Below are 26490 nucleotides of genomic sequence, written 5' to 3'. Positions count from 1 at the left end.
AATTTATAAATGAGGAAACTGAGGTTCAAGATAGTTGTCAAGGAGCTGAGACAAATACTGGGATATCGGATAGGTCCCTAGAGAACCCACAAAGAAAAACAGACTGATATAAGACAGACTACCTTTAGTTTTCTTTTCTGTATTTTAATTTTTCCTTTTTTGGTACTGACAGGATTATACATATTCATTACAGAAATTTATATTTGGTATATAAATGTATAAAGAAAGATGCAAAGTTCATTAAAATTAAATCACCCATAGGCAAGCACCATCAAATCTTGGTACATACCCTTCCAGGTCTCTACCTATATGTACATACAATTATGACTTCATGCAGACAACTCACCAGTTTTGTCTCTGGCCCAGACGTGGATATTCTCCAGCCCATGCAGTATTTCCCCTGGGATATTAATTGATGTCTTGAACTTAGATCTGTAACTATACTCCTGATATTTCCCCATACATCTGCTGTACCCAGTTTTTCCCCATCTCAGTTGATGAAAACTTCATCTTTTATCATTAAGGCCAAAGACCTTGGGAGTCATTCCTGACCCCTCTTTTTCTCATACCATGTAACCTATACCGTATTCATCAGGGAAATCTGTGGCTCTGTCTTTAAAATCTTTCCATAATCCACCTCCATTGCACTTACCTCCTTATAACATACACTGTAATTTACTTATTTACTCTTTCATTATTTTTCTTCTGCAGTAAATTTTAAGTTTGGATTTTCCATAGATATATCCCAAATGCCTAGAAGAATATCTGGCACATAAGTACTATATATAGTGCCTACTTATGTGCCTTATATTGTGTGTGTGTGTCCCTGAATAGTAGTATATACAATAATTCCTATAAATATATACACCAATCAAAAATACATCAACAATTCCTGAATAGTAATCCATTGACTAAATGTAACATACTGAGTTTAATCAGTCCTCTCTTGATATTTGTTTGTACTTTTTCATGATTGTAAGCAGTGTTGTAATGAACTATCTTGTTCACCTTTGTGCGCTTCTTCTGTTACCTGTTCAGAATGAGATGGCTGCAGCAATTTTAAATTCAGTTCATATTGCCAGAATGCCCAGAAAAATTGGGTTTATTTACACTGTGCCATTAGCTCGTGAGGATTGCCTGTACCCTGGCCAACACTTAATATAGGCTTTTGCCTTCAGTACTACAGTCTCATATTTCAGTGAGGTCTTTGGGCTTTTTGATATAAAACAGCAAGCTCAGATATGATCTTAGGAAACATAAATGAGTGATATTAGGAATGTGACAACACAGAGTGATGAATTAGAAGTCCCTGTCCCTCCTAAAAGCATTCAAGTTTTAAAAAATGTAAAACACTATGCCAGCTAAATATGTCTGGCAGGTGAAATTCAGAGGCTGCACAGTACCCTTCTAGATGTAACTGCCAAATTTTACTCTAAAACAAACAGGTTTATAAGGAGGTTCTATTGGATTTGTAACTTACATATTTATATAAGCTGCTATGGGAGTATTTTTAGTAAAATCTTCATGAATGTGACTAAAGTGAATGAGCTTATAGTACTGAGACATGAAAGTCTTCTGTTTTGGCCTTTTAAGCCCTTTGGTAATAAGTTATTTCATAGATTTTTGAGAATATGCTATAGATTTTTTTTAAGCTGAAAATCTGAGTTTTCTGTACTTATGTTATAGACATTGTTTCTATTGATTATTCTCATGTCGAACACAATTAAACTGTGAATACAGTGGTAGTTCCTACAAGTTTTTAATGGAGTTTTAGATCTTTCAAGTAATATATGAATTTCAAACAAATAGTTTATTATAATTAAAGATATACAGTAAACTGTTTCATCAACCCCTGTATACATTTTCTTGATGTAACTATTGCTGCACTGTTTGTAATAGCAGCTGCTTCCATGAGAATTAGAAGAGCAAAGAGAGTTCTATGAGAAAAATATGCTGAGGATAAAATATGGACAGAAATAAAGAAGGTTTGTTAGAATCGAGATGTGTCTGTTTCAGTTGTTTTGTTTTAAATAAGAGACCTAGATCTAAAATATAGTTAATTTAAAATATATATTTTATATATATACATTTTACTCTGTAAAACTCCTAAGTGGTTTGGTTTTGGTACATTATTTCTAAAAATCTCTATAATAAACAAAGTCCATTCCAGTTTTCCAATAATAAGTTTTTCTCATCTTAATTCCTATTAATTATTGATTGGGGTATGAAGCATCTTCGATCACCAAATATTCTTGTGTTTTAACAGTTTTTAAAGAATTCATAAAGCATTGGCATTCTGTAAAACATGTTAGCATTAAAATTACACTGAACATACCATAGCTTTTTCCCAGTGAGCCAGAGGTCACTCCAGGTTATTTTGAGGATTATCATAGAATATGCAGAACAGTTCATAAAAAATTCCAGGTAATGAAACACCTAATAATGAAATTTATTTTACATCACTATTTTTTAAAGAAACAACCCAGTTTAATAATTGCCACAATATGATATACTGTCCTTTTTTTTTTTTGGAAAAAGACAACATTTAGGATAATTAGCTTAAAAACTGTGTAACTTCTATGATTTTTTTCCTTAAAAGTTCTTTCTCTGAAAACTGAAAAACTAAGACACTAAAATAAGTGAATGTTGATTAAAAAGATTACAATATGATTCTCTTAATTCTAGTTTCTTAATTCATTGGATGCTAAAGAAATATATTTGGAAATAATGCATAACCTTCCAGATTTTGAACTACTTTCGGCAAACACACTAGAGGTAATATTTTTTTTAATAATAAATAGTATTAAATGTTGGTAGCATTTCAGAACTTAACATTTTAAAATCAGCATTTGTTTTACTCATTTTGGAGAAGAAGTAGCAGTTTCAAAGGATTTATATATATATATCAGTTGGTTCTAGGTTGAACTCTAATGCCAGGGTTGCTGGCGTTGCAGCTTCAGTGTGGATCTGTAGTTTTGGAAACGTAACTAGTCCTGAAGGTAGGCTGCAGGAGGTGCACCAGAAAAGGCAAGATTTTGATCACAAAGCAACTTTGGATCTGATCTGGAGCTCTTTGTTCTCACTTACAGAACTATCTGTATTGTTCACTGAGAATTAAGAAACAACTTTAGAAATATTCAGTTTGTAGTAGAATCAGTTATTTTCTCTACTTTTTGATCCCAGAGTGTTCTAAGTCTATATCCCTACCAAACTTTTTGTTAAAACGTGAAGAAATCTGACTTCCCCACCTTCCAGCCTTTTGGCTCTGTGTTGTTGAAATCATACTTTTTCCTGGCACAGTCATTGTCTTTAAGATTTTATGATTTAGTGACTCTTTTCTTTGTGTAATATTATATAATTGATTTATATAGCATTATTCCAAATAAACTACAAAATAAGAATATGACTGGGTCTGAATTTTAGACAATATTTTGAAGTAATGGGTAGGATAGTTAAAATTAAGTCGAAGAAATAGAAATTATTGATAGAATTCGTAGGATTTCCCATCTCTGATGTTTCTTTTCCTTTATCACTTTCTTCTTTAATCACTTTTAAGGATCGTTTGGCTCATCATCGGTGGCTCTTATTTTTTCATTTTGGAAAAAATGAAAATTCAAATGATCCTGAGTTGAAGAAACTAAAAACTCTACTTAAAAATGAACATATTCAAGTAAGAAAAGTGTATTATGCCTAGCCTTCTGCTTATGTGCTCTCTTCTTAATTTAGTACATAAAGTTATGTTTTAAATAACATACAAATGTTTATTTGAAATTCTAGGTTAAGAAACCCCTAAATGCCTTTGCGTTTTCTTTTTTCTATTAAAAGTTAAAATGATACCCGACAAAGGTTAACCTTCATTTCTCTTGGGTAGTTGGTATGTGATAAATCTGTATGATAGTTTTTCTGGAATGCATACTATAGAATAGGGTATCCTTCCCTTTTTTAAATTCTTATTTCTTTATGTAAGTAATTTCATATTCATTATTTTAAATTAGCATATATAAATAAGCACAAAAATGAATTAAAGTAGATGCCTAAAAATTATCCACATTTTCTCCACTGTTAATAAACCTACTAAGAATTTACTGTTATAACTTTCCAAGCTTTTTAAGTGTGGGCATATGTATGTGTGTGCACATATATGCATATTGTAATGGCCATTGTAATAGACATACATGTAAATTTATATGTATGCTTTTTAATCAAATTAGATTCACTAAATTCTCTTTCATGAAATTTTCCATTTAGTGATATAAATTTTTCCACATACCAGTGTAATTTATATGTGTGTATGTACATGTAAATGTATCAGTCATCATCCTAAAGATCAAGCAGTATTTCACTGTATGGTTACACCATGATTGTTTGACAAATCCTCTTTTACTGGTGACTTTGTTTCCATTTTTATATCAAAAAGATATACTGCAAAAATGCAGTATGAGGAATTTTTTGAACCAAGGTTATATATTTTCTTCAAAGTTTTTTATCCTCATTACCAGAGTCTTCCAGGAAGTTTGTATCAGTTTATATTCTTACTGACAGCATGTAAGTGACCATTTCTCTATACCAGTGCCAGCCCTGGTATTATCATTCTTTATAATTAGCACTGTTCTGATAGGCCAAAAGTGATTTGTTAATAATACTCATTTTCATTTATTTGCTTTCTACTTTATTTTCCATGTATGTCTCTGGCCCATTTTCTTTCTCCTGGTAGGATGTTCATCTTTTTTTTTCTTAATAGATCCTTTGTCTTAAATGCTACAAATATTTTTTTTGCTTTATCATTTGCCCACTGGATTTTTTTTTCCATACTGTATGAAAATGTGAACCTTTTTCTTTATTATTTCTGCTTGTAGGGTCTCTCTTAAGACATTCTCTCTTTCCCCCACCCCAAGATTATATAAATATTCTCTACATTTTTAGAAGGGTGGTTTCTTAAACAACTTAATATTTTCTTGGAAATTTCCTCTCAGGTTTTTGAAATCTCTAGGAGGCATGTTTTTTTTTTTATATAACTAAATTTAGTTTCAGTGTTAAATGTAAATTAATTATTTCTGTCTCTTACTTTCATGGTCCATTAACTTCTATTTAGAAACTTTGTTGTTATAGCAATGTCATTTTTGGATTATCCTTATGAATATTTAACTGAATGGGTAAGATTTTATTTTCAATGGATTAAACCTTCTCTTTATACTTCAGGTTGGCAAGTTTGACTGTTCGTCTGCACCAGACATCTGTAGTAATCTATATGTTTTTCAGCCATGTCTAGCAGTATTTAAAGGACAAGGAACTAAGGAATTTGAAATTCATCATGGTAAGAAGGGAAAAAGTGATAAAAATTTCTCGATTTTCAAATAGTAATTCTTTTTTTTTTTTTTTTTTTTAATTATTTATTTATTTATTTATTTATTCATTTATTTATGGCTGTGTTGGGTCTTCGTTTCTGTGTGAGGGCTTTCTCTAGTTGCGGCAAGTGGGGGCCACTCCTCATCGCGGTGCGCGGGCCTCTCACTATCGCGGCCTCTCATTGCGGAGCACAGGCTCCAGGCGCGCAGGCTCAGTATTTGTGGCTCACGAGGCTAGTTGCTCCACGGCATGTGGGATCTTCCCAGACCAGGGCTCGAACCCGTGTCCCCTGCATTGGCAGGCAGATTCTCAACCACTGCGCCACCAGGGAAGCCCAAAATAGTAATTCTTAATTCTACTTTTTAACCTTGTTTTATATGGACATGATTATGAAAAATAACTTTGCTCTCACTTATTAGTAAATTTGTTTCTTGTGGGGAAAGATATTTTGAATTAAATATAGTTGTTTTATCTTCTTTACTGTTTAAAATAAATCCCTTTTTTCTCCCCAATATTTTGATCACTGTTTCAGCAAGAGCTCTGATGACTTGTCAGGCTAGTAAGGAATTTCAGGGTTTGTCTTGTTGACAAAAATAAGAAACACCTAGTTTCCATTTCAGTGTGCCAAATGTAGCATCTCAATCATTAGGGGCAATTTCTAGACATTGTTTTGGATTTTTCAAACACTAGATGACCAGACATCTCCATTAACTGCTGTGTTATCTCTCTTGAATTTATATTTCTGCATTTCACCTTGTTTGGGACTTTAGCCCTGCATCATGAAAGTACAGTTCCAATTCCTAGGGTTTGGAATACAACATCGTCCCTGTCCTAAAAAAGGTCAAATGTAGCAAAAGAGAGACATAAACTCCTGACTATAACACAGTAAATAACAGATATTGATAACTATGCCTGTTACATGACAAGCACTCTTTTAGGTGTTAGGAATGCAAAATTATAAGACATGGACTCTGCTCTCAAGAAGCTTAAAATATCATCTAGTGGTAGGTGAGAGGAGGGAGATTTATAAGAAAATATGAAAAACATTGTAATAGTCATGTATAAATTATCAAGTAAAGAGACTTTTGCATAGTATGGGTCAGGAGGTGATCTTTGAATTAAAATGACATTTGAATACTCAATTTCCCAAAGCAAATAAGAGAAAAACAAGTGAGGCCCTGTAGACTGAAGGAATCTTGTGAGCAAAGACTTGACAAGATAAACTTAACAGTAACTACTGTTTATTCAGTATTTTTTTATAAATGAGATGTTTTTCTAAAAGAATTTTCATATTGTGCATATCCATTTTTATCTTCACAACAGCCCAGCAAGGGAGAAAACTGAGGCTCAGAAAGAGAAAGTAACTTGCCCATGACAACTAGTAATTGGTCAAGGTAGATTTTGTATCCAAATGTGTCTGACTCCAAAGCCTAGGCTTATAGCCACGCTAAACTATGCCACCTCCTGAAAATGCTGGAAATGACCCAAGTTTTAATAATGGAGTTCTTTTTCACCTATGAAATATTTCTCAGATTCCCCCTCGCTGCCTTATTTCAGGTCCATCATCTCCTTCATCTTCTTTAATATTCTCCTATTAATTGCCTCATAGCATTTTCTCTTTACAATTAATTACTTGTTTTATTTGCAGATTTATTACCCTAGAATACCTAGAACATTCACATGTCACTTTTTTTTGGCCTTGAATCTCCTGATCTCTTTTAGAATAAACTTCAGATTCCTTAGCATAGGAGCAATGACTTGTCTTGCTCACCACTGTATTTCCAGCACCTAGGATGCTGGTGCATAGTAGCTCAGTAAATAGTTGTTAAATTAATAGGGTACATTCACTCTCTGCCTCTGCCTGTTTTTCCAGCCTCATCTCCCACCTCTGCCCCTCCAAATAATCTTAGCTCTGCTACTTGTAGATCACTGAAAATATGTTCTTTCACTCATATGCGTTTACACAAGATTTTTTTCTTGCTCCTGCATTGTAATCATTTCTCCCTGCCCCTCAAAATATTTAGCAAACTCCAAGTCACCCTTCAAAACTTTGCATAAAGCATTTTCTCCCTGTAATATACCATGAATACCCAAGTACTTCCTTTTGTATGTTGTCACTAACTTTATAGCATAACTTGTATTATTTCTTTGGATTTAAATAGGTATCGAGTATTGGATTTAAATAGGTGTTTATTATGAACATTATGAACTAGTAGAGAAAACAGACAAGTAGATGGGCAACTTTTTAAATGTCTGAAGTGAGGAGTATTATCTATTTCTGAGTAATACATTACCCCAAAACTTAGCAGCTTAAAACAACAAACATTTATTAACTAACACAGTTTCTGATGTTCAGGAATCTGAGAACAGCTTAGCTGAGTGGTTCTGGCTCAGGTTTTCTCATGAGGTTGCAGTCAGGGTGGGTAAGGACTACAGCCATCTGAAGGTTAGACTGAGGCTGGCAGATTTGGTTCCAAGCTGGCTCATGGCATAGTCAGGAGGCCTCAGTTCCTTACCAGGTGGTCCTCTCTGTATGGCTACTCACTTCTCTCAGAATGAATTATCAGACACACACACACACACACACACACACAAGCAATGATAATCTGATCTCATATAATATAAACCGTCACATCCACCATATCTTATTGGTCACATACACCAACCCTGGTACAGCAATGGTATGAGTACCTGAGGTAGGGATCATTGGGGGCTATCTTGGAGACTGACTACCATAAGAGATAAGTATGGGTTGCACTTAGGCAGAACATATTGATGGAATAATTTTCTGAGGTTAGAGAAAGCAAGCTCTTCGTTGAGATCTAAAGCAGAAGTAATGGTTATACAAATAAAGAGGTGTTAAACACATTCCAAGCCCAGGAACCAGCAAATGTATTCATGGACTCTGAAATAAAAGGGTACCTCATTCATTCTTAGAAAGCAAGGATTTCAGGATAACTGGAATGTTGAGTGTGGAAAGGAATGAGACTTGAGGCTTGAGAGGGCACCAGGGGTCCAAATTATGTGTTTCCTCTGTCAGGTAAAGTAATTTGGACTCTATCCTGGAGGCAAAGCAGAGGGATTCATGGATTTAAGCAGAGATATGATTTAACTAGTTCTACATTTTAGAAAGGCGACTGGCTGCCTAGAATGGATAGAAACAAAAATTGGACAACGGGAGAGCAGGTAGAAGTCTGATGTAGTCATTTATGTAAGAGGAGATGGCTACCTTATCTAAATAGTGGTAATGTGGATGAAAAGAAGTGGACAGAGTTTTTAAATACCAAGAATACAAAATCAGTATAAATTGATGATTGTGGGGGGGGTTTTGGGGGGGTTTTGGTTTTGTGTGTGTGTGGTTTTTTTTTTGGCTGCATTGGGTCTTTGTTGCTGTGTGCAGGCTTTCTCTAGTTGCGGTGAGCGGGGACTACTCTTCATTGCAGTGCGTGGGCTTCTCATTACAGTGGCTTCTCTTGTTGTGGACCACCAGCTCTAGGGCATGCAGGCTTCAGTAGTTGTGGCTTGCAGGCTCTAGAGCACAGGCTCAGTAGTTGTGGTGTGCAGGCTTAGTTGCTCCGCAGCATGTGGGATCTTCCTGGACCAGGGATCGAACCTGTGTCCCCTGCATTGGGAGGCGGATTCTCAACCACTGCGCCACCAGGGAAGCCCCAGTGATTGTGTTTAGATGTAGGGGAATAAGAAAAGGAAACCCAAGCTTCTGACTTGGTGAATTGGCAACTGAGTGACTGATTGCACCATTCCGTGAGGAAGAGAACACTAGGGGAGGAGGTGCCATGGAGTACACACCCCCAGTTCACAGTTGAATATAGGCCTGGTCCTTAGGAGAAGAGTTTGGGCTAAAACTGTAGATACAAATGATCATCATATCAATGGTAATTGAAGCCTTGGGTGAGTATGAGCGTGTCAAAAGTACATAGAGAGACAAAATCAGGGCCCTATGGGTCACTTTTAAGGGACTGTCAAAGATAGAATTCATGAAGCAATTCAAGCAGCAGCAGCTAAAGAGTGAGAAAAAAGCAGGATAATGTGGTGTCATTTTTCACTCTATTTAAATATTTATGAAAATCTCTCTTCTGCTGGCCTGTGAACACCTTAAGGAGAAGGTCTGTATCTTTTTTAATTTTGCATGCACTATGGCATTTAAAACAGGACCTGACACATAATAGGTGCTTGACTTAATATTGACTATCGAGTGAATAAATCAGAGGGCACATGGGAAAATGGACTATGTGCTGGTCCTAAGAAAGCTATTATTTGCCAAGCCAAGGAGTATATTCTTTAGGCAGTGGTCTTTAAGCAAGGGGACAACATGATCAGATGAATGATTTTGTAACTTGCCTGTGGTAGCAATGTAGAAAACGAATTAGTTAAGGAAGGCAGAACAGAAAGACCAGCTTGGTTATTTCAGTAGGTGAGACTAAATTTAGGCGGTAGCCTAAATTGGGGTTGGAGATGGTAAGAGATGGAGCTATGATACAAGGGCAAAGAAAGAAGGCAAGAATAACTCTGGGAAATCTTATTTAGGCACCTAGTGGATGATTATGCCATTGCCAAGGTAGGGAAGGTGAGAAAAGGAGCAAGTTTAGGGGAAAATAGCTCAACTTCAATTTGGGTATACTTTGTTTAAAATGTTTATATGACATCCAAGTAAATATTTCCACTGGGCAGTTGGTAATACAGGTTTTGAATTCATAAGAGAAGTCTAGGTTGAAGAAACAGATTTAAGAGGCTATAACAGTAGTTCATGTAAGCAAAAAGAACTCAACACTGCAAGGAAATTATTCTGCCTCTGAGGATAAAGGAACTTTTCAAAGAGATCTTGACATTTTATCTGATCCTCTAAGAAACAGAGTAAAGGAAAGGTTTCTCCTGGCAGAGCAAACCTATGTGTGTATAGCATACAGAACACTAAAACCTCAACAAAATCAATTTGTTAATAAGTTTATCTTCTCTTTAATATTTCAAGTACAAAAGCTTTGAAATGTTTCTGTGGATAAAAAGACAGAATGTAGATTTTAATTTTTCTCTTTCTCTGTTTCAAAGGAAAGAAGATTCTTTATGATATACTTGCCTTTGCCAAAGAAAGTGTTAATTCTCATGTTACCACACTGGGACCTCAAAATTTTCCTGCCAATGACAAAGAACCATGGCTAGTTGATTTTTTTGCCCCTGTAAGTTATGTTTATCTGTCAAATTTCAATCTTGTCATTTTCTCTTGTCGCAGCAAAAAATTTTCTGGGTAACCTTGAACCATGAATATTAGAATAATGTTACTCAGTTTGGCCACTGTCACATATTACTTCTAAGAAAGGCTGATATACTTGCCCCTCCCCTCCGAGGACTGAGAATATAAATGCGTAAGATTTGTAACTAAGTATGGTTTGTCTTACTTAGCATTTGCTTGTTGTAAAAATGGTGTGTGTTTTTTTGTTTCATTTGGCTCAGTGCTTATGAATATTTTTTCTTTCATAGTGGTGTCCACCATGTCGAGCTTTATTGCCAGAGTTAAGAAAAGCATCAAAGCATCTTTACGGTCAGCTTAAGTTTGGTACATTAGATTGTACAGTTCATGAGGGACTCTGTAACATGGTAAGGCAAAGTACAAAAAATTTATTCTAATTAATGTTTTTGTAAAATGTTTTGGCAGCCTAATGTTAAAGCAATAAAATAACTTTCAAATGTACATCTAACATTTAGAGTAGTAACAAATTATTTAAAGAAATAACTTCAACAAAATGATGTAAAATTATGACTAGACTAAATGTAAATAGATAATATGTGGTTCAATGTAGACAGGGTCTTATTTATGAAACTCAGAAAAATATTTAGTTGACTTGATAAAATACATGATTATTTGATTTCTCAATTATCTAAGTTTTTTTTAGCTTAATATTACCTTTTGGTGGTCTATAGTTTTTATTCTTTTTCTTTTAAGTGTAGTTAATAGAAATTAAACAAGCTTCTTAACTTTTGTTTACATACAAAATATTTTCTTAGGTTAATAAATATCCTTCAGTTTAGGAAGAACTAGAAATTATAAAATATCCTTGGGGGAAAAAAAACCTAAGTCAAATCAAGCCTCCAGATATCAGTGTATAGGAAATCCAGTGACAGAGGAACATGTCAAGTGACACCAGGTACATACAATCTTCAAGTCCCAGCAGGCAGAGAACTTTACAGTACAAACACCAGTTTGTTGGATATATACATTGAAAGAAGGAAAAAAGAGATGAAAAAGACTTACAAGACATATCATTCAAATGCAGTGTCTAGGCCTTGTTTGGATGCAGTTCAAACAAACTAACTCCAGAAAAAAAAAAATAGAGATAATTGGGGAAACTTGAACACTGGATATCTGATGATTTTCAGTAATTATTATGATGAAGATATACAGATGGCCAACAGGCATATGAAAAGATGCTCAACTCACTAATTATTAGAGAAATGCAAATTAAAACCGTAATGAGGTATCACCTCATACCAGTCAAAATGGCTGTCATCAAAAAGTCTACAAACAATAATAAATGCTGGAGAGGGTGTGGAGAAAAGGAAACCCCCGTACACTGTTGGTGAGAATATAATTTGGTGCAGCCACTATGGAAAACAGTATGAAGTTTCCTTAAAAAACTAAAAATAGAGCTGCCATATGATCCAGCAATCCCACTCCTGGATATATATCCGGAAAAAGCAAAAACTAATTTGAGGAGATGTGTGCACCCTGGTGTTCACAGCAGCACTATTTACAATAGCCAAGACATGGAAACAACCCCAGTTCCCATCAACAGACAGTTGGCTTAAGAAGATATGTGTGTGTGTGTGTGTATAATAATGAAATATTACTCAGCCATTAAAAAGAATGAAATATTGCCATTTTCAGCAACATGGATGGACCTAAAGATTATTATGCTTAGTGAAGTCAGTCAGACAGAGAAAGCCAAATATTATGTGAAATCACCTACATGTGGAATCTAAAAAAATACGAATGTATATACCCAAAACAGAAATAGGCTCACAGAAACTTACCATTACCAGAGCTTGCAAGAGGGACAGATAGGGGTATAGGATTAACAGATACGCACTACTATACATAAAACAGATAAGCAACAAAGACTTACTGTATAGCACAGGGAATTATATTCAATATCTTTTAATAAGCTCTAGTGGAAAATAATCTGAAATATATATATATAAAACAATCATTTTGCTGTACAACTGAAACTAAAACAATATTGTAAATCAACTATACCTCAATTTTTTTAAAAAAATGTGTTTCAAAAACATAATAGAAGTAAATGTAGGGTGAAATCTTTATGCGTCTGTGTGAGGAATAATTTCATTCCACACAGACATGCATGCCTGTGTAGGCACACATTCACTAAGGATAAAAATTATGAATGGGAATGAATTTGGCTACATTAAATGTTAAAACTATTGCCAAAGAAAGAGACATTATAAAGTCAAAGCAAACAACAGACAGGAAATATTTGCAGCACATACAACTGACAAAACCTTACTGTCCAGAATATTTAAAGACTACAAATCAATTTTTTTAATAGAATAAAAATGAGAAAGTGTACAGACATTTTGTAAAGGAGGAAATTCAATAAATATGGAAAATGTTCGACTTCACTAGTCATCAAGAAAGCACAAATTATAGCAATAGTCATATACCTTCCCCAGCCATCAAATTTTTTTTTAATTTAGCTGACAATAGCAAGTACATGAATAAATTATCCAGTCACAGGTGGAATAACCATAGAGGACTTAAAACTAGATCTGTCTTTACCAGCATGGGTGAATCTCAAGAATATAATGAAAAAAGCAGGTTGCAGAATAGTATAGAGTATGATGAAATTATAGAAAGTTTATTTATAAGAAATTATAGAATGTTTATTTCTAAGAAACATTACAATATACTGCTTAGGGATACATATGCATGTAGCCAAAGGGTAAAACATCAATGAATTGGATACATGCTCTTTCTTGGTGTCAGGGAGGAAAGGAAATGGGATCAAGAAAGAACTTTCAGCAGTCTGCCAGAATGGCAGAAAAGTTAATCATCCTTAAATGTAGCAGAGGTATACGTGAGTGTTTGTTAGATTATTCTCTCTTTTCATTATGTTTGAAATTTCATTAAAATAAGTTTAAAAAATGAAATAAATAAGGCCTTTCTTTGGTTTTGAATGCCTTGTATGCGACTTTAAAAAGGTGCTAAGCAAAGATAAAAAATTGTGATAAATAATTAATTTGAATTCCTATAGTTTTTCTACTTTTAATCTCAACTTTTAAATATCCTATAGATAATTAAGCAAAGTTTAAAGATTTAAAACTATTGCATCAAATTCACTTGGAATAGAGGTCAGGATTCACTACTCACTAATTGGTTAACTTGACCAAGTCACTTAGCCTCTCAGTGCCTCAGTTTCCTCATCTATAAAGTTGACCTAGTAATTTTAGCTTCTGAATAGAATTGTTGTGAGGAACAGATGAGAAACTCCACGTATCAGTGCTAAAAAGGTGCTCAGCACATAATAAGGACTTGTCAAATGTTAGATAAAATTATTGTTTTGTTCATCTAATGGGTTATTTGTGCTCATTTACAAAAGTTTGATAAATGTTTCCATTGTTATTTTCTAAAATTATTTTTGAATCCTAGTCAGAGATTCCAATTTGCTAATGAGTGCTTTTCAACTTTGAGGATGCAAAGTTCAGCCACAGCAAATCCACAGATAGGGATCTCTTTATATTTTTAAAAAAAATAAATAAGAAAAACTTTAGAGAAGTGCTTTCTGGATTAGTGTTCATACTAATTCTGAGGAGGAAATTATAATATTTTTTACCATAAAAGCTGAATTGAGCAAAGAATAAAAAGTGACCTCATTTTTAGCACATGATTCATAATTCTTTAACCTAAAATATGGTTCTGTACACATGAATTATTTATTTCTTTGTTCTTGCTATTTTTATTTCCTTGATTTTTCTTCTACTTCTAAACAAATTGGAGTTTTTATTATGGTATTAAAAAAAAAACACTCAAGCTAGAGATTAGTCTGCTCTTTACATCCTCATCCACCTTGGTTCAGGAGAGCAGAAGAGGACCAAGCTAATAATTACCCATACTCCCTTCTCCCTCTGTTTCAGTGCCTGTGGATTTTATGGCTAATGGAGTAACTATAAATAAGGATCAGATACTCAGGAGTACAATAATAAATCTATTTCCTTTGCTAAATCTGGCCAGGCTAAAATTTTTCAGTCACCAGCAGTTTAGCAATGAGTTTTTAAAGTCTTGTTGTTGTTACTTAAATAAAGGCAAGCTGGTTATGAATTTGAAATAATTGGGTAAAGTGTATAAAATCTTTGTTTAATTTGTATTCTCATTCCTAACAGTATAACATTCAGGCTTATCCAACAACAGTGGTATTCAACCAGTCCAACATTCATGAATATGAAGGACATCACTCTGCTGAACAGATCTTGGAGTTTGTAGAGGTATTTTAAGTTATAGCCTGTGGCTATAAATCCTTCCATGTATGTTTACACTTTGTATGAATATTTGATAATGTTTCATAATAGGATTTGTTCTTTTTATGCCAAAACATTTTCTGACATTAATTTGTTAAATTGTCTACTCTTTTAAATATTATAGACTTATTCTCAGAGTTTATAGCAAGTATATGTTTTGTTTGTTACCTAGTATAGTGCTTTGTACTTATGGACACATTTATTAACACATGAAATTGTAACTTTTACATAAAGCCTTGTCACCCCCTTTCCCTGTTTTCTCAGGTAGAATTACCACAGATTATTTCTTTTCGGTCCCATATAGATGAGATAGCAGTGAGCTATTTCTTGGAATTGTATAATTCCAAGAAATATGTGGCTAAGTACAGTCTTACCCCAACCGCCAATGGAGGGCTTCTTCAAGCCCAGGCAGTTTATTCCGAGCCTGCTGTGTTATTAGCCCAGAAGTGCTCTACGTCTACAGCATCTCCTTTTTTCTCACTAATAGTCTTAATTGACTAAAATAGTTACAGGGGAACTCTTAAGAAAGAAATGAACAATTCTAGCTTATTATCCGTGCAGTGACCATTCTACTTTCTGTCCTGCTCATCTCTCCCTCCTCCTCCAAAGTAATAGTTTTTTGTTTTGTGTTGTTTTTGATTGTTTCCCCAGGGAAGCGAACATCTTCATTAGTATTACCCAATCATGATAGACTGAAGCTCTGTTAAAACAGCATTTGGAGCAACTGATCTGAGGTTGTGCAGTATCTCAAGTCGGAATGTCAGAAAAATAGAACAGCAGGCTTTCCATAAATAATTAAATGGTCATTTCCAAACCAATTATTGGTTCCAAAAAGAACTATATGGCCTGTGTAGACATCTGGGCAGCTCTTGGAACTCTTGCCTCATCTACCTCTAACCTTAATTAAAGTTGCCTCTTTTCTCTACCTAAGATGATTTTAGTGATGTATAGAAATAAGAAAATATACCTTGATTTAATAAGGCTGATGGGCAAAATCCAAACTTAAAAGATAAATTAAGGGTCATTTCTTACTTTTTAAATTAATTCACTATAGATTCTCTTTATATATCCTAATGTATCTTTTGATTATTCAGAAACAGGAACCTTTCTAAATGACATATACCAACAATTTGCCAAGAATATATGAACTACTCCTTTTTATATCTGTTACAATGAACGCTGTATTCTCTTTAGGATCTTATGAATCCTTCAGTGATCTCCTTGACACCCACCACTTTCAACGAACTAGTTAAACAAAGAAAACATGACGAAGTCTGGATGGTTGATTTCTATTCTCCATGGTGTCATCCGTGTCAAGTCTTAATGCCAGAGTGGAAAAGAATGGCCCGGGTGTAGTAAAATAGTTTATTGTAAATCTTAACATTTACTAAGAATGTTTATTTAACAATTATTTTGAAACTGAGATGAGTGAACCCACCTCTAGATAATATCACTTAATAAAAGTTCTGATCACTTTTTATATACCAATTAGATTTCAACTCTGCTTCTGTCTGGTATGTGAATAGTATAGAATAATTACCCTTTTTTCTATGTCACTTGGTGTATATTTGACCAAATTTCTGCCAGCATCAACACAAAGATCTCCTTTATTTCCTATTAACATTTTTTCTACTTCTTCATTTTTAGAGCTTAAATGTACAGTTTCTTCACAATATTGTGAGACTTTAAAAATCTGTTTCATTGATCAAGGCCTTTTTTTTCTTAAATTTCCTACAGAGCGGTATAAATCATGAAAGATCAGGAACAAACTATTTAAATACCAGAATGGAAAATGAAATTACTATTTTGTATTTATTTCTAAGATAAATAATAAACCTAAGAGTTAAAATTATTTAGTATCTTAAATTCATAATAATATAATTTTCTGCTCTTTTCAATAAAATTTTTAAATTTGGGCGTGACTCAGTATGTTGTGACCCATGGCTGCATTTGAAAAAGTAACTCTTTGAAATACCATTGCAAAGAACTTCATTAGTTTTTGGTTTCTAACACTTTGAATTTTATAACCACATAATTTTCCCCATGTCATAGATGAACAAAATCAATTATTTAATCTGCAATAATTGTAATAAGTTCTTGACTACAAAATTAGATTTACAGTGCATTACTATAAATGTTCTATTATGTTTTAAGCCCTTACCCATTTCTATTTGGTGAAAAATCACTGATAAATAATATAATAATCATCTCACAGTGACTATTTCTCTATTGTAAACATATATAAAATAGTTATGGTAATTTTATTCTAATTATTCTGATCTCTTTTTTTTTCTTTTATAGACATTAACTGGACTGATCAATGTGGGCAGTATAGACTGCCAACAATATCATTCTTTTTGTTCCCAAGAAAATGTTCGGAGATACCCTGAGATAAGATTTTTTCCCCCAAAATCAAACAAAGCTTATCAATATCAGTAAGTGTTCTCTAAAATTTGAAGATGTTTATAGAATCATTTATTTTATACAGTTAAAATTTAAAAGTCATCCTAACTAAATAAAAGTTAAACCGCCAGTATTTTTGGGAGCCCACCATGTTTAAGATAGTGTGCTAATGAGAAATTTACAAGATGAAAAGTGAATTGAATAGTCCCACTGATCATGAAGCTGACAATCTTGCAAAGAAAATGAGAGGAAGAACATTTATTAAGCCCCTGTTTGGTTTCAGGTATTCTACCAGAGGGTTTTTGCTCACATTATTTCCACTAGTCCTCATGGGTCTTAAAAAGTGGGTAGGAATTTGATAGACAGTAATAACTGGAATAAAGGTTCAGAAAGTAAAGCCTTGGAGATTTTGAGTTTTGCCATTACCACAGATCTATAGGGGATGTCCAGCAGCCAGCTAAACATTGAGGTCTGTCCAGAGTACAAAAAGACATCGAGACTAGAGAAAAATATATTTGGAAAGCCATGTAAGCAGTATTTGCAGCTAGGTATATCTGAGAAAAGAGATGCTAGATGAAGTCAGTCAACTAAACTTATCTTTTAAATTGCTACAAAGAGACTTTTCTGAATATGTCCAATAATAGAAAATAACTGTCTACAACTTAGGTATTTTTTCTTCTTTCAGTAGTTACAATGGTTGGAATAGGGATGCTTATTCCCTAAGAATCTGGGGTCTAGGGTGAGTAATTAAAATATGTATCATTGTATAAATTATATTCAGTGCTATTTACCTTCCTCTCATGTCTGTAGCTAAATTTACTGAGTTGTTTAAGGTTCTAGCATTTTAAAGTACTTAGTAAAGAATTATAATTTACCAAGATAAGGTTGTGCTTTATTACATTATTACATTGTCATTCTTTGAAGTCATTTAACTTAGAAAGATTTGCAATATTCTATTTTAGATGTTTGCTTTGGTTTTGTATAATGAAAAATAGTTTTCATCCCTTGTCACAGATTTTTACCTCAAGCATCTATAGATCTAACACCTCAGACTTTCAATGAAAAAGTTTTACAAGGGAAAAACCATTGGGTGGTTGATTTCTATGCTCCTTGGTGTGGACCTTGCCAAAACTTTGCTCCAGAGTTTGAGCTCTTGGCTAGGGTAAGTCATGTCTATCTACTTAAATAAGTTGTGGTCACTGGCATGTTTTAATAATTAGATAAGACATAGTAAATATAATTTTATTTCTTAAAAGTTTCCTTGAATTTAAAAAACTCTGTTCCATTTCTGTGATTATAATCTTTGCAGTAGATTTCTTCCTTCTTTATTAAAGCTTTTAGCTAACATCCTTATCTTGGTTGACATTGTCTTCTTAACCAAAATAGCCAGAAACCTCACTTCTTCTGCTTGTTCCTTATTTTCTTCCCATCACCATTACTCTGCTGCCATCCAGGCAGTCACTAGATCCTATCAGTTCTATCTCCTAAATGCCTTTCAGATCTGTCATCTCCTATCATCTCCTCTGCTAGCCTTTTGTTCAAGCCTTCATCATCTCTCATCTAGACTCAATCATATGTGCCTCTTAACAAGTCTCATATTGCCAGTCTACCTTCTTCAGTTCCACCCTGATGATCTTTCTGAAATATCACCTTCTCTGGCTTCCTGTTAACCACATTACTTGACCTGCATCCTTGACTACAAATCTCTGATGTGACCTCTTCAGCTTTATCTCTCTCCCTGACCTCACACCTTACACTCCAGGCACAACAAAGTACTCCAGGTTCTCTGAACAAGTACCCTTATGTACATGCTGTTTCCTCTCTAAAATGCCTTTTCCTTACCTTGGTCATCTGGATTTTTTTTCTCCCTGTCGTACAAAACCCAGCTCCAATGGCATTATGTATTCTCTAACCTTCCCAGTTAAGCAGTGTCACCTGGATATCAGGTACTCCATCAGTGTGCTTATTACAATGCATGTTAACTATATATTAAGATATCTTTCTCCTCTATAAAACTATGAGCTTTGTGAGGGCAAGATACATGTCTTATCTATCTGTATATCCCCTGTGTCTTAACTCAGTAAACGCTTATAAAATTAAACTAAATGCAGTCTGTTTTGGTGTTTCTGTCATAACAGTCCTGTCAGTGGCCTCATCCAGACTGATAGCTTCCACACCTCTATACTCAAGGAACTTTGCCTTTGGCTATGAAATATTCATTAGAATGAGAAAGTCAGTACCAGTTCCACCAGTCTAAAACAAAAGCTGAACATCCCAAGCTGGGGGAATTTTTTAGCAAAAGGATTTCAGAAGCCCTATGGAGCTGTAAAACATTGTTTTAGTTATTGACTGGTCTTTGAAATAAGAGGTTATTCTTTTTTTTCTACTTATATCTTCTTTTCCTCTTATGCTTCCTTTTTCTCCAATAAGTCTAACAAAAATGTTTTATTCCCTTATCCCTTAAAAACTTAGTTATATATTTTGTAATGCATCAATATCTTGCATATAGCAGAAAATTATTAAAAAGGTCATTCAGCAAATCCTAAGCACCAAGTAGCATTATGCCAAATATTAGGGCTAAAAAAATGGAAAGACAAAAATTCCATGTCTTCAACAAGATTTTAATCTAGTGGGAAGATAAAATGCAAATTCATATATATAAACCAATAGGATCATTAGTATAGTGAAATTAGAGTGAAACAAGTATGGAAAGAAGAAGGTCAGAGTCATGCCAGGAGGAGACAGAAGGCTCCACAGAAAAGCTAGTATTTGAGATGAGAATTACAACATGACTAGGAGCGTGGCACTTTCAAAGGGTTGGATAGAGAGTACTCTAAACAGAGAAGACAGAATTTGCAAAGATACAGGGACACAAGACAGTGGAGCATGTTAAGGCTTCTCCACTGTTGGTCCAGGATTACCAGAAGATAAACACAGAAGGGGAGTGGCAAAAACGGAGGCTCTTAAATAGGCAAGAAGGAGATGGTTTGGTCTGCTTGCCTACACTATTCACATTGTACACTCTTCCTCACTGTTTTCATACTGTTCAGAATGTATTCTGTATAAGCATTGGAAGAGAACTGTCGGATAGGTCAGGATCCATTTTATATTTTAGAAGGATCACATTGAATGGACTGAACATGGGCCATCAAGATCAGAGAAAGATCAGAGCACCAAAAACAATATGGTGTCCTTCTGTAACCTAAAGTACAAGTCAACTAGATTTTTCTGACCTTCACTACGAGAGAGAGAGAGAGAGAGAGAGAGAGAGAGAGAGAGAGAGAGAGAGAGAGAGAGAGTGTGTGTGTGTGTGTGTGTGCGTGCTTGCATGCATACATGCTTGTGCATGCATTTTTGCTGGTGCCCTAGCACAAGTTAGTCCACCTGTTGAGTACCCCAGCCTTGGGGACAAAATGAGAGGTAGCAAAGATATTTTAATTGTCCTGAAGTGAGAGGTGATAACCTGAACCAGGATTATGGCTGTGGTGATAGAAAGAATGGAACAAGTGTAAGAGAGATATAAGAATGACTAGGATTTAGTATTTGTGATAAGTATAGTAGAAAAAGGAGTCTAGGATGGCCCTAGTTTCTGGCCTGAACTGAGTGAATAGTTGGACAGAAGGAGTAGTGGGTTAAGGCGAAAGGATTCATTTTAGAAATGTTATGTTTAAGGTGCTTATTTAAGTGAAACAGGCCAGTACATAGTTGACTGAAATCAAGGGGAATAATAGGGTTCAGCAGCATATAGGTATATAAAATCTCCCTGGGAGATTTTTCACAGTGAAAAAATATTGTTGATGAGAGATGGATCTGTGATTGGACATTTGAATTTGAGGGGTGGGTGTAGGAGGAGGTCCCCATGCTAGAAACGAGGAAGAATAGCCGGAGGAGTAGAGTAGCCAAGAGAATCGTGATAAGCCAAGAAAGAGAAGAGGAAGAAAAGGTCAGTAGTGACAGATACCCATTACGAAGACTGAAAACTGTCCATTCGGTTTGGCCAAATAGAAGTCATTGGTGAACTTCTCGTGGTTTCAGTGGAGGGAGCAGTAAGAACAGAAGCTAGCTAAAATGTGTTGACAATAAGTAGATGATGAGGAAGTGGTCAAAGAATAAACTGCTCAAAAAGAGAAAGAAAGAAGCAGGGTGGTAGCTAGAGGAACCAGTGCAATGAAGGAAGGAATTCTTTTTTGGTCATATGTGTGTACACTGAAGAGTGAGAAAGAGCTCTGAGAGAGAGGGACCAGAGAATGTAGACATAGTCAGCCTTCCACAAGAGGAAGAGTGCTGCCTCAGCAGATGAGACCAGAGATCTGAGGGAGGTGGAGGACAGAATCTGAGATGTTTGTGGTGTGACAGACACATTGTGGGTAACAGGAGGAAGGCGAAGAAGTAGTTCAGGATAAAGCTTCTCAATTTTCTTGATAAGGCAAAGGAGAGTTTATTTGCTATTGGCGAGGCTGTGCTAGGTAAATAAGAGTTCAGAGCTAGTAAGAATTTGGAAGCAATCTTGTTTGAATGGAAATGATCAAAACTACTTTTTTTTTAAGTAACAAATCCTTAGATTTATATATATTAAAAATTTTTAGTATCATATTGCTTTGTGGTTGCCAGAATAGTATATGCTAAAGAGAATAGCAAAGCATATTTTTCTGTTTTCAGATGATTAAAGGAAAAGTGAAAGCTGGAAAACTAGACTGTCAAGCTTATGCTCAAACCTGCCAGAAAGCTGGTATCAGAGCCTATCCAACTGTTAAATTTTATCCTTATGAAAGGGCAAAGGTATGTACATGCCTTCTTCTGTGTGCCTTTCCTTTAGCAGGTAACGCTTTTTCTAATTTCTTTCCCTTTGTCATTTTTAATTTCACTGCATGTCACTGAAACAAGCTTCTTTTCACATACACACCAAGTGATTTTAAAAGATTTTTCTGCCTCACAGTTGATATGATCTCCATTGCCTTAAAATTTTTATACTCCTGAATAGGGAACTACTAAGTAGACACACCAAAATATCAATAGTAGTTTTCTATGGGTGGTAGAATTCAAGGTAATTATTTTCTGTGAAGTTTTGTATTTTCTACTTTTTTTTTTTTTTTTTTTTTTTTTTTTCTTTTTTTTTTGCGGTATGCGGGCCTCTCACTCTTGTGGCCTCTCCCGTTGCGGAGCACAGGCTCCGGATGCGCAGGCTCCGGATGCGCAGGCCCAGCGGCCATGGCTCACGGGCCCAGCCGCTCCGCGGCATATGGGATCCTCCCAGACCGGGGCACGAACCCGTATCCCCTGCATCGTCGGCAGGCGGACTCTCAACCACTGCGCCACCAGGGAGGCCCTGTATTTTCTACTTTTATAGAATTAACATATATTATCTTTATAATTAGTTTTTCTAGGAAAGAAAGAGAAAATTAAGAGAATACTGTCATAATACTTCTGAAATAGCCTTAGTACCTGAGCATTTATCTTGAAGAATACTTATTAATGGTTTAGACTATAAAATAAAAGGGTTCCATGGTTCATTCATAATTTCTTTTTTGGGCCACTGACAATGTGCTTTTTTTTTTTTTTTTAAACAAGAAAACTTGGGATTTACCAGTGGGTCTCTATGGTCATTGATACAAAAGTGTATATCTTTCAGCCAGTATAATTGCTAACTGAAAGGACTCATGACCTTTGCTGTCTTCCCAAGTAAAAGAATAAGACATTTTTGACAATAGAACTGTGATAAAAATAAATATCTGCCATGCATTCATGTTTTCTCGTAAAACATTGAAATGAATAATTTCAAATGTTTTAATACTTTTTAAGAATATCAGATTAAGATCTTGTGTTATTTACTTGTGATTATAATACATTTTGAAATAGAGCTAAAGAAATTAGATGATGAATTTCAGAAATGTAGATTTGTCAGATGTCTAGATTTTTCAGTGAAGGATTTTGGTTTATGAGGAAGCTATCTCTGTCTTAAGAACAGTCTGGGGTAAGCAGAACTCAGTGATAGCAAAGGAGCTTTATACCAGAGCCTGAATATTAATTCCTTTGGAATCACTAGCTTCCCGATTCTCAGAACACCTGAGAATTAGGTGACATAAATAGGCATCTTATTCAGGTAGAATGATGTTAGGGAAGTATCAGTATAATGAGTAGTCACAGAATTAACCAGGCCATACACGGAGCTATTTGAAAACATGATGTTCCCATGTGTCCAGAGGATAAGATTACGACCCCGAATATCCCTGTCCAAATGGAAAGGCAGGGGTAGAATCCAGAAGTCCAGCAGACAAGGCCAAAGCAGAATGGTGATTGAAGTGAGAAATTCAAACCAGGTGAGCAGCTGTACCCAGAAACAAAATCCTAGCATACACTTTGGAGTTCCCACCAGGAAGAAGGAAACAGGTGGCTCCAGATCCAAAATAAGTGGGCCTGGATGTACTGACCTGTCTTCTCCCCTGCTTTTTAGCCACCTTCCTGCTGTGGGCAGATGAGAACCAGGAAATATACATTGCTTTGCACTGTTGTAGGTGGTCAAGGTTTTGTCTATGCCGATGACTTTAGATTAGAATGTTTTGAGTCCTCTGGGGACCTCTTAAACAATTTAGATGTTTTGAGGCATTTGGAGTTAGCAGTGCATTTTAATCAAGGTATTAATTTACATGTTTCCATAAGAGTATTGTTAGTATTTATTTCAGGTAAATTATTGGTTAACTGCTTTTGCAGCAGCATTTCCTTGAAGAAATTGAAGTTTTAAACACTTGGAACTTTAAGGAACATTTAATCAAGTTTCTTAGATGGAAATGTCATGTTTTGATTAGATACTTAAAAGGTTATAAGAAGAATGTTTTCAATTTTAGAGAAATACCTGGGGAGAGGAAATAGATTCCAGAGATGCAAAAGAGATTACTACCTTAATATATGAAAAATTGCAAAACCTCCAAAATCATGGAAAGAGAAATAAGGTAAGGACTAAATCTAGAGCTGACTTTGGCAAACAGTATTTAAATTTATTCTTACTATATAGTATATGTATCAATAAACAGTAAAATGAAGCTTCAAAAATTAGTAAGGTAGTTAGAAATTTCTTCTTTGGAAAATATAACAAATTTAGCCTCTGGACACTTAAATGCTTACAAATTGGGACAAGTAAAACCATTTAACAGAAAAATAGTGACTATGGTCATAAGTTATTAAAATTTGTTCAAATGTAAAAGCATTGATTTGAGCCTCATAACACTTTGGAGAGCAAGTTTTGTTTCGTTCTTGGTATAGTCAGGATGTATTAAAACCTGTATTCATTTTGCCCCCCACCCTTGAATTATTAATCTATCAAGAAGCATTGCAGCCTCTTTCCTGCTATTCTTCAGAGGGCTATTCATGTTTTCCTTTTTTAAATCAGTATCATTCTAGGACATATTTAGAAGCAGACCAAAGAGTTTACGAATGCTAGAGTGCTTTCTGAATGGAATTTAATACAGTCACACATGAGGTTTCTTGGATTCTTTCCCTATAAGGTGAAAAGACGAAAGAACAGCACAGCCTCTGAAGAGGGCTAGAGATGTCTAGCTTTATAGATCCATATTAGAACTACAGACCCTGGTATAGGAAGCTTTACAACCTACCTCAAGAATTATGTTTTATCCAAATCTAAAAGATAGAAAAGAGATAGTTATGAAACTTCATTTTTTTTTGTTTCAGTGAACAAAAATGTTTTTCTGATATTTTGGCTATGTTCATTTTCTCAAGATGTTTCATTTCTAAAATTGTGACTTATCTCAAGTGAAACATTTGAAATCGAAAACATTAGTCATAAAGTAGAATATGCTAACTGAAATTAAGTTATAGAGCACATCAAAGTATGACTTTGAAAGTGTGGTAAGTTATAATTGGTATTATCTGCCATGGGCAGGTGAGAATTGTGAGATACCCTTTTTCCATTGTTATAACAGGCGAGGTATACTTCATCTGATCTATCAAATAAGAATATTGAGTAATTATTTTTGAAAAGGTAAAACTTAGGTCAGTTTATTATTTTTAACTTCTTTTTAACATTAGATGTTGAAAGAGAAAGGAATTCAATCACTTTTACATTATTATTGTAGGATGAACTTTAATGATGTTGAAAATGAAGAAAAAATTGAAAAGAAATTGACAGATGATGTCAGAAGCCACCTTTTCAGAATGTTACTATGTTCTGGATGGGAGTAAATGAACATTATCTTGGACTTGTAATTGCACTGCTTGAATTCTGTACAACATTAATATAAATGAAGGGTCTGGAGACTTTTTTTCTGTAAAGGGCCAGATCGTAAATACTTTAGGCTTTGTAGACCATAGATGGGTCTTTGTCACATGTTCTCTGTTTTTATTTTGTTTACAACCCTTTAAAAAATGTAAAAACCATTCTTAGCCTCAAGGCTGTACACAAACAGGCCACAAGCCACATTCAGCCCATGGGCCACAGATTGCTGACCCACAGAAAGATGTTTAGGCTGGCTGGCTCAAACATGAGCCTGCTCTGTGATCTACGTACATGCTAAGTTATACAAAGTGTACTTTATCAATTCAAGTTTTGTGGCTGGCCTGAAAAGAGAATTTGGTTTTCAGTCACCTGTTCTCCTAAAAAAAAAATCTCTGAAATTGATTATCTGACCATGTATTTCATTTAAAAAACATACTCAAAATGTGGGAAAATAAACAGATACCCTATTTTCATGCTGTATTATAGTGAAGAGATTCATTTTCTAAAGGTTGAAGAATTGGTTTTAATTTTTCACATATGAGAAAAAATTTTTATAACAGAAAGTAAACAAATCCTATTGATTTCTATAGTATCCACATATACCTGAGGGGAAAAAATATTTATAGCAATTAACTGGGCATTGTAGAGTATCCCAAATATTCCTATATTTTAAAGATATGTGTTCATTTATTTTCTGAATTGCTTTCATAATGTTTTCCCTGTGATGGTTATTGATTTTTGAAGCATCTTTCTAATATCTGTTTTTGACTTCTGGACTTTGTTTTGATGCATATCTTTTATTTACACGTGCCTTTTTTCCTTCATGGTTTTGGTTTTTCACTCTTGTCCAATCTTTATTATTCAAGAAGGAAAAATTAACTTCGTAGATTTGTTTCCCTAAAGCTCATAATGATGCTGTGTTTATTCCACTTATTTAGTGTTGGAGGCTGCCATTTTCAGATAAATATTGG

General features: G+C 34.6%; 1 protein-coding gene across 1 annotated transcript in view; it reads left to right on the top strand.

Moving 5' to 3' along the window:
• The window catches only part of DNAJC10 (DnaJ heat shock protein family (Hsp40) member C10), a 58922-nt gene extending 32704 nt beyond the window's left edge, over positions 1–26218 (top strand). Inside the window, exons 12-24 of the mRNA XM_081242034.1 lie at positions 2686–2775; positions 3557–3670; positions 5200–5314; positions 10411–10538; positions 10840–10956; positions 14755–14856; positions 16084–16239; positions 17191–17324; positions 17978–18031; positions 18307–18454; positions 21952–22071; positions 24135–24239; positions 25380–26218. Of these exons, the coding sequence (XP_081098160.1) occupies positions 2686–2775; positions 3557–3670; positions 5200–5314; positions 10411–10538; positions 10840–10956; positions 14755–14856; positions 16084–16239; positions 17191–17324; positions 17978–18031; positions 18307–18454; positions 21952–22071; positions 24135–24239; positions 25380–25391 (1395 nt within the window). The 3' untranslated portion in view covers positions 25392–26218. The remainder of the gene's footprint in view (positions 1–2685; positions 2776–3556; positions 3671–5199; positions 5315–10410; positions 10539–10839; positions 10957–14754; positions 14857–16083; positions 16240–17190; positions 17325–17977; positions 18032–18306; positions 18455–21951; positions 22072–24134; positions 24240–25379) is intronic.
• Positions 26219–26490: the final 272 nt, after the last annotated feature.

This window comes from Mesoplodon bidens, assembly GCF_964165515.1.
Source record: "Mesoplodon bidens genome assembly, chromosome: 8".
Classification (NCBI taxonomy): domain Eukaryota; kingdom Metazoa; phylum Chordata; class Mammalia; order Artiodactyla; family Ziphiidae; genus Mesoplodon; species Mesoplodon bidens.
The sequence above is the reverse complement of the archived record's forward strand: the minus strand, read 5'-3'. Positions and strand labels throughout refer to the sequence as shown.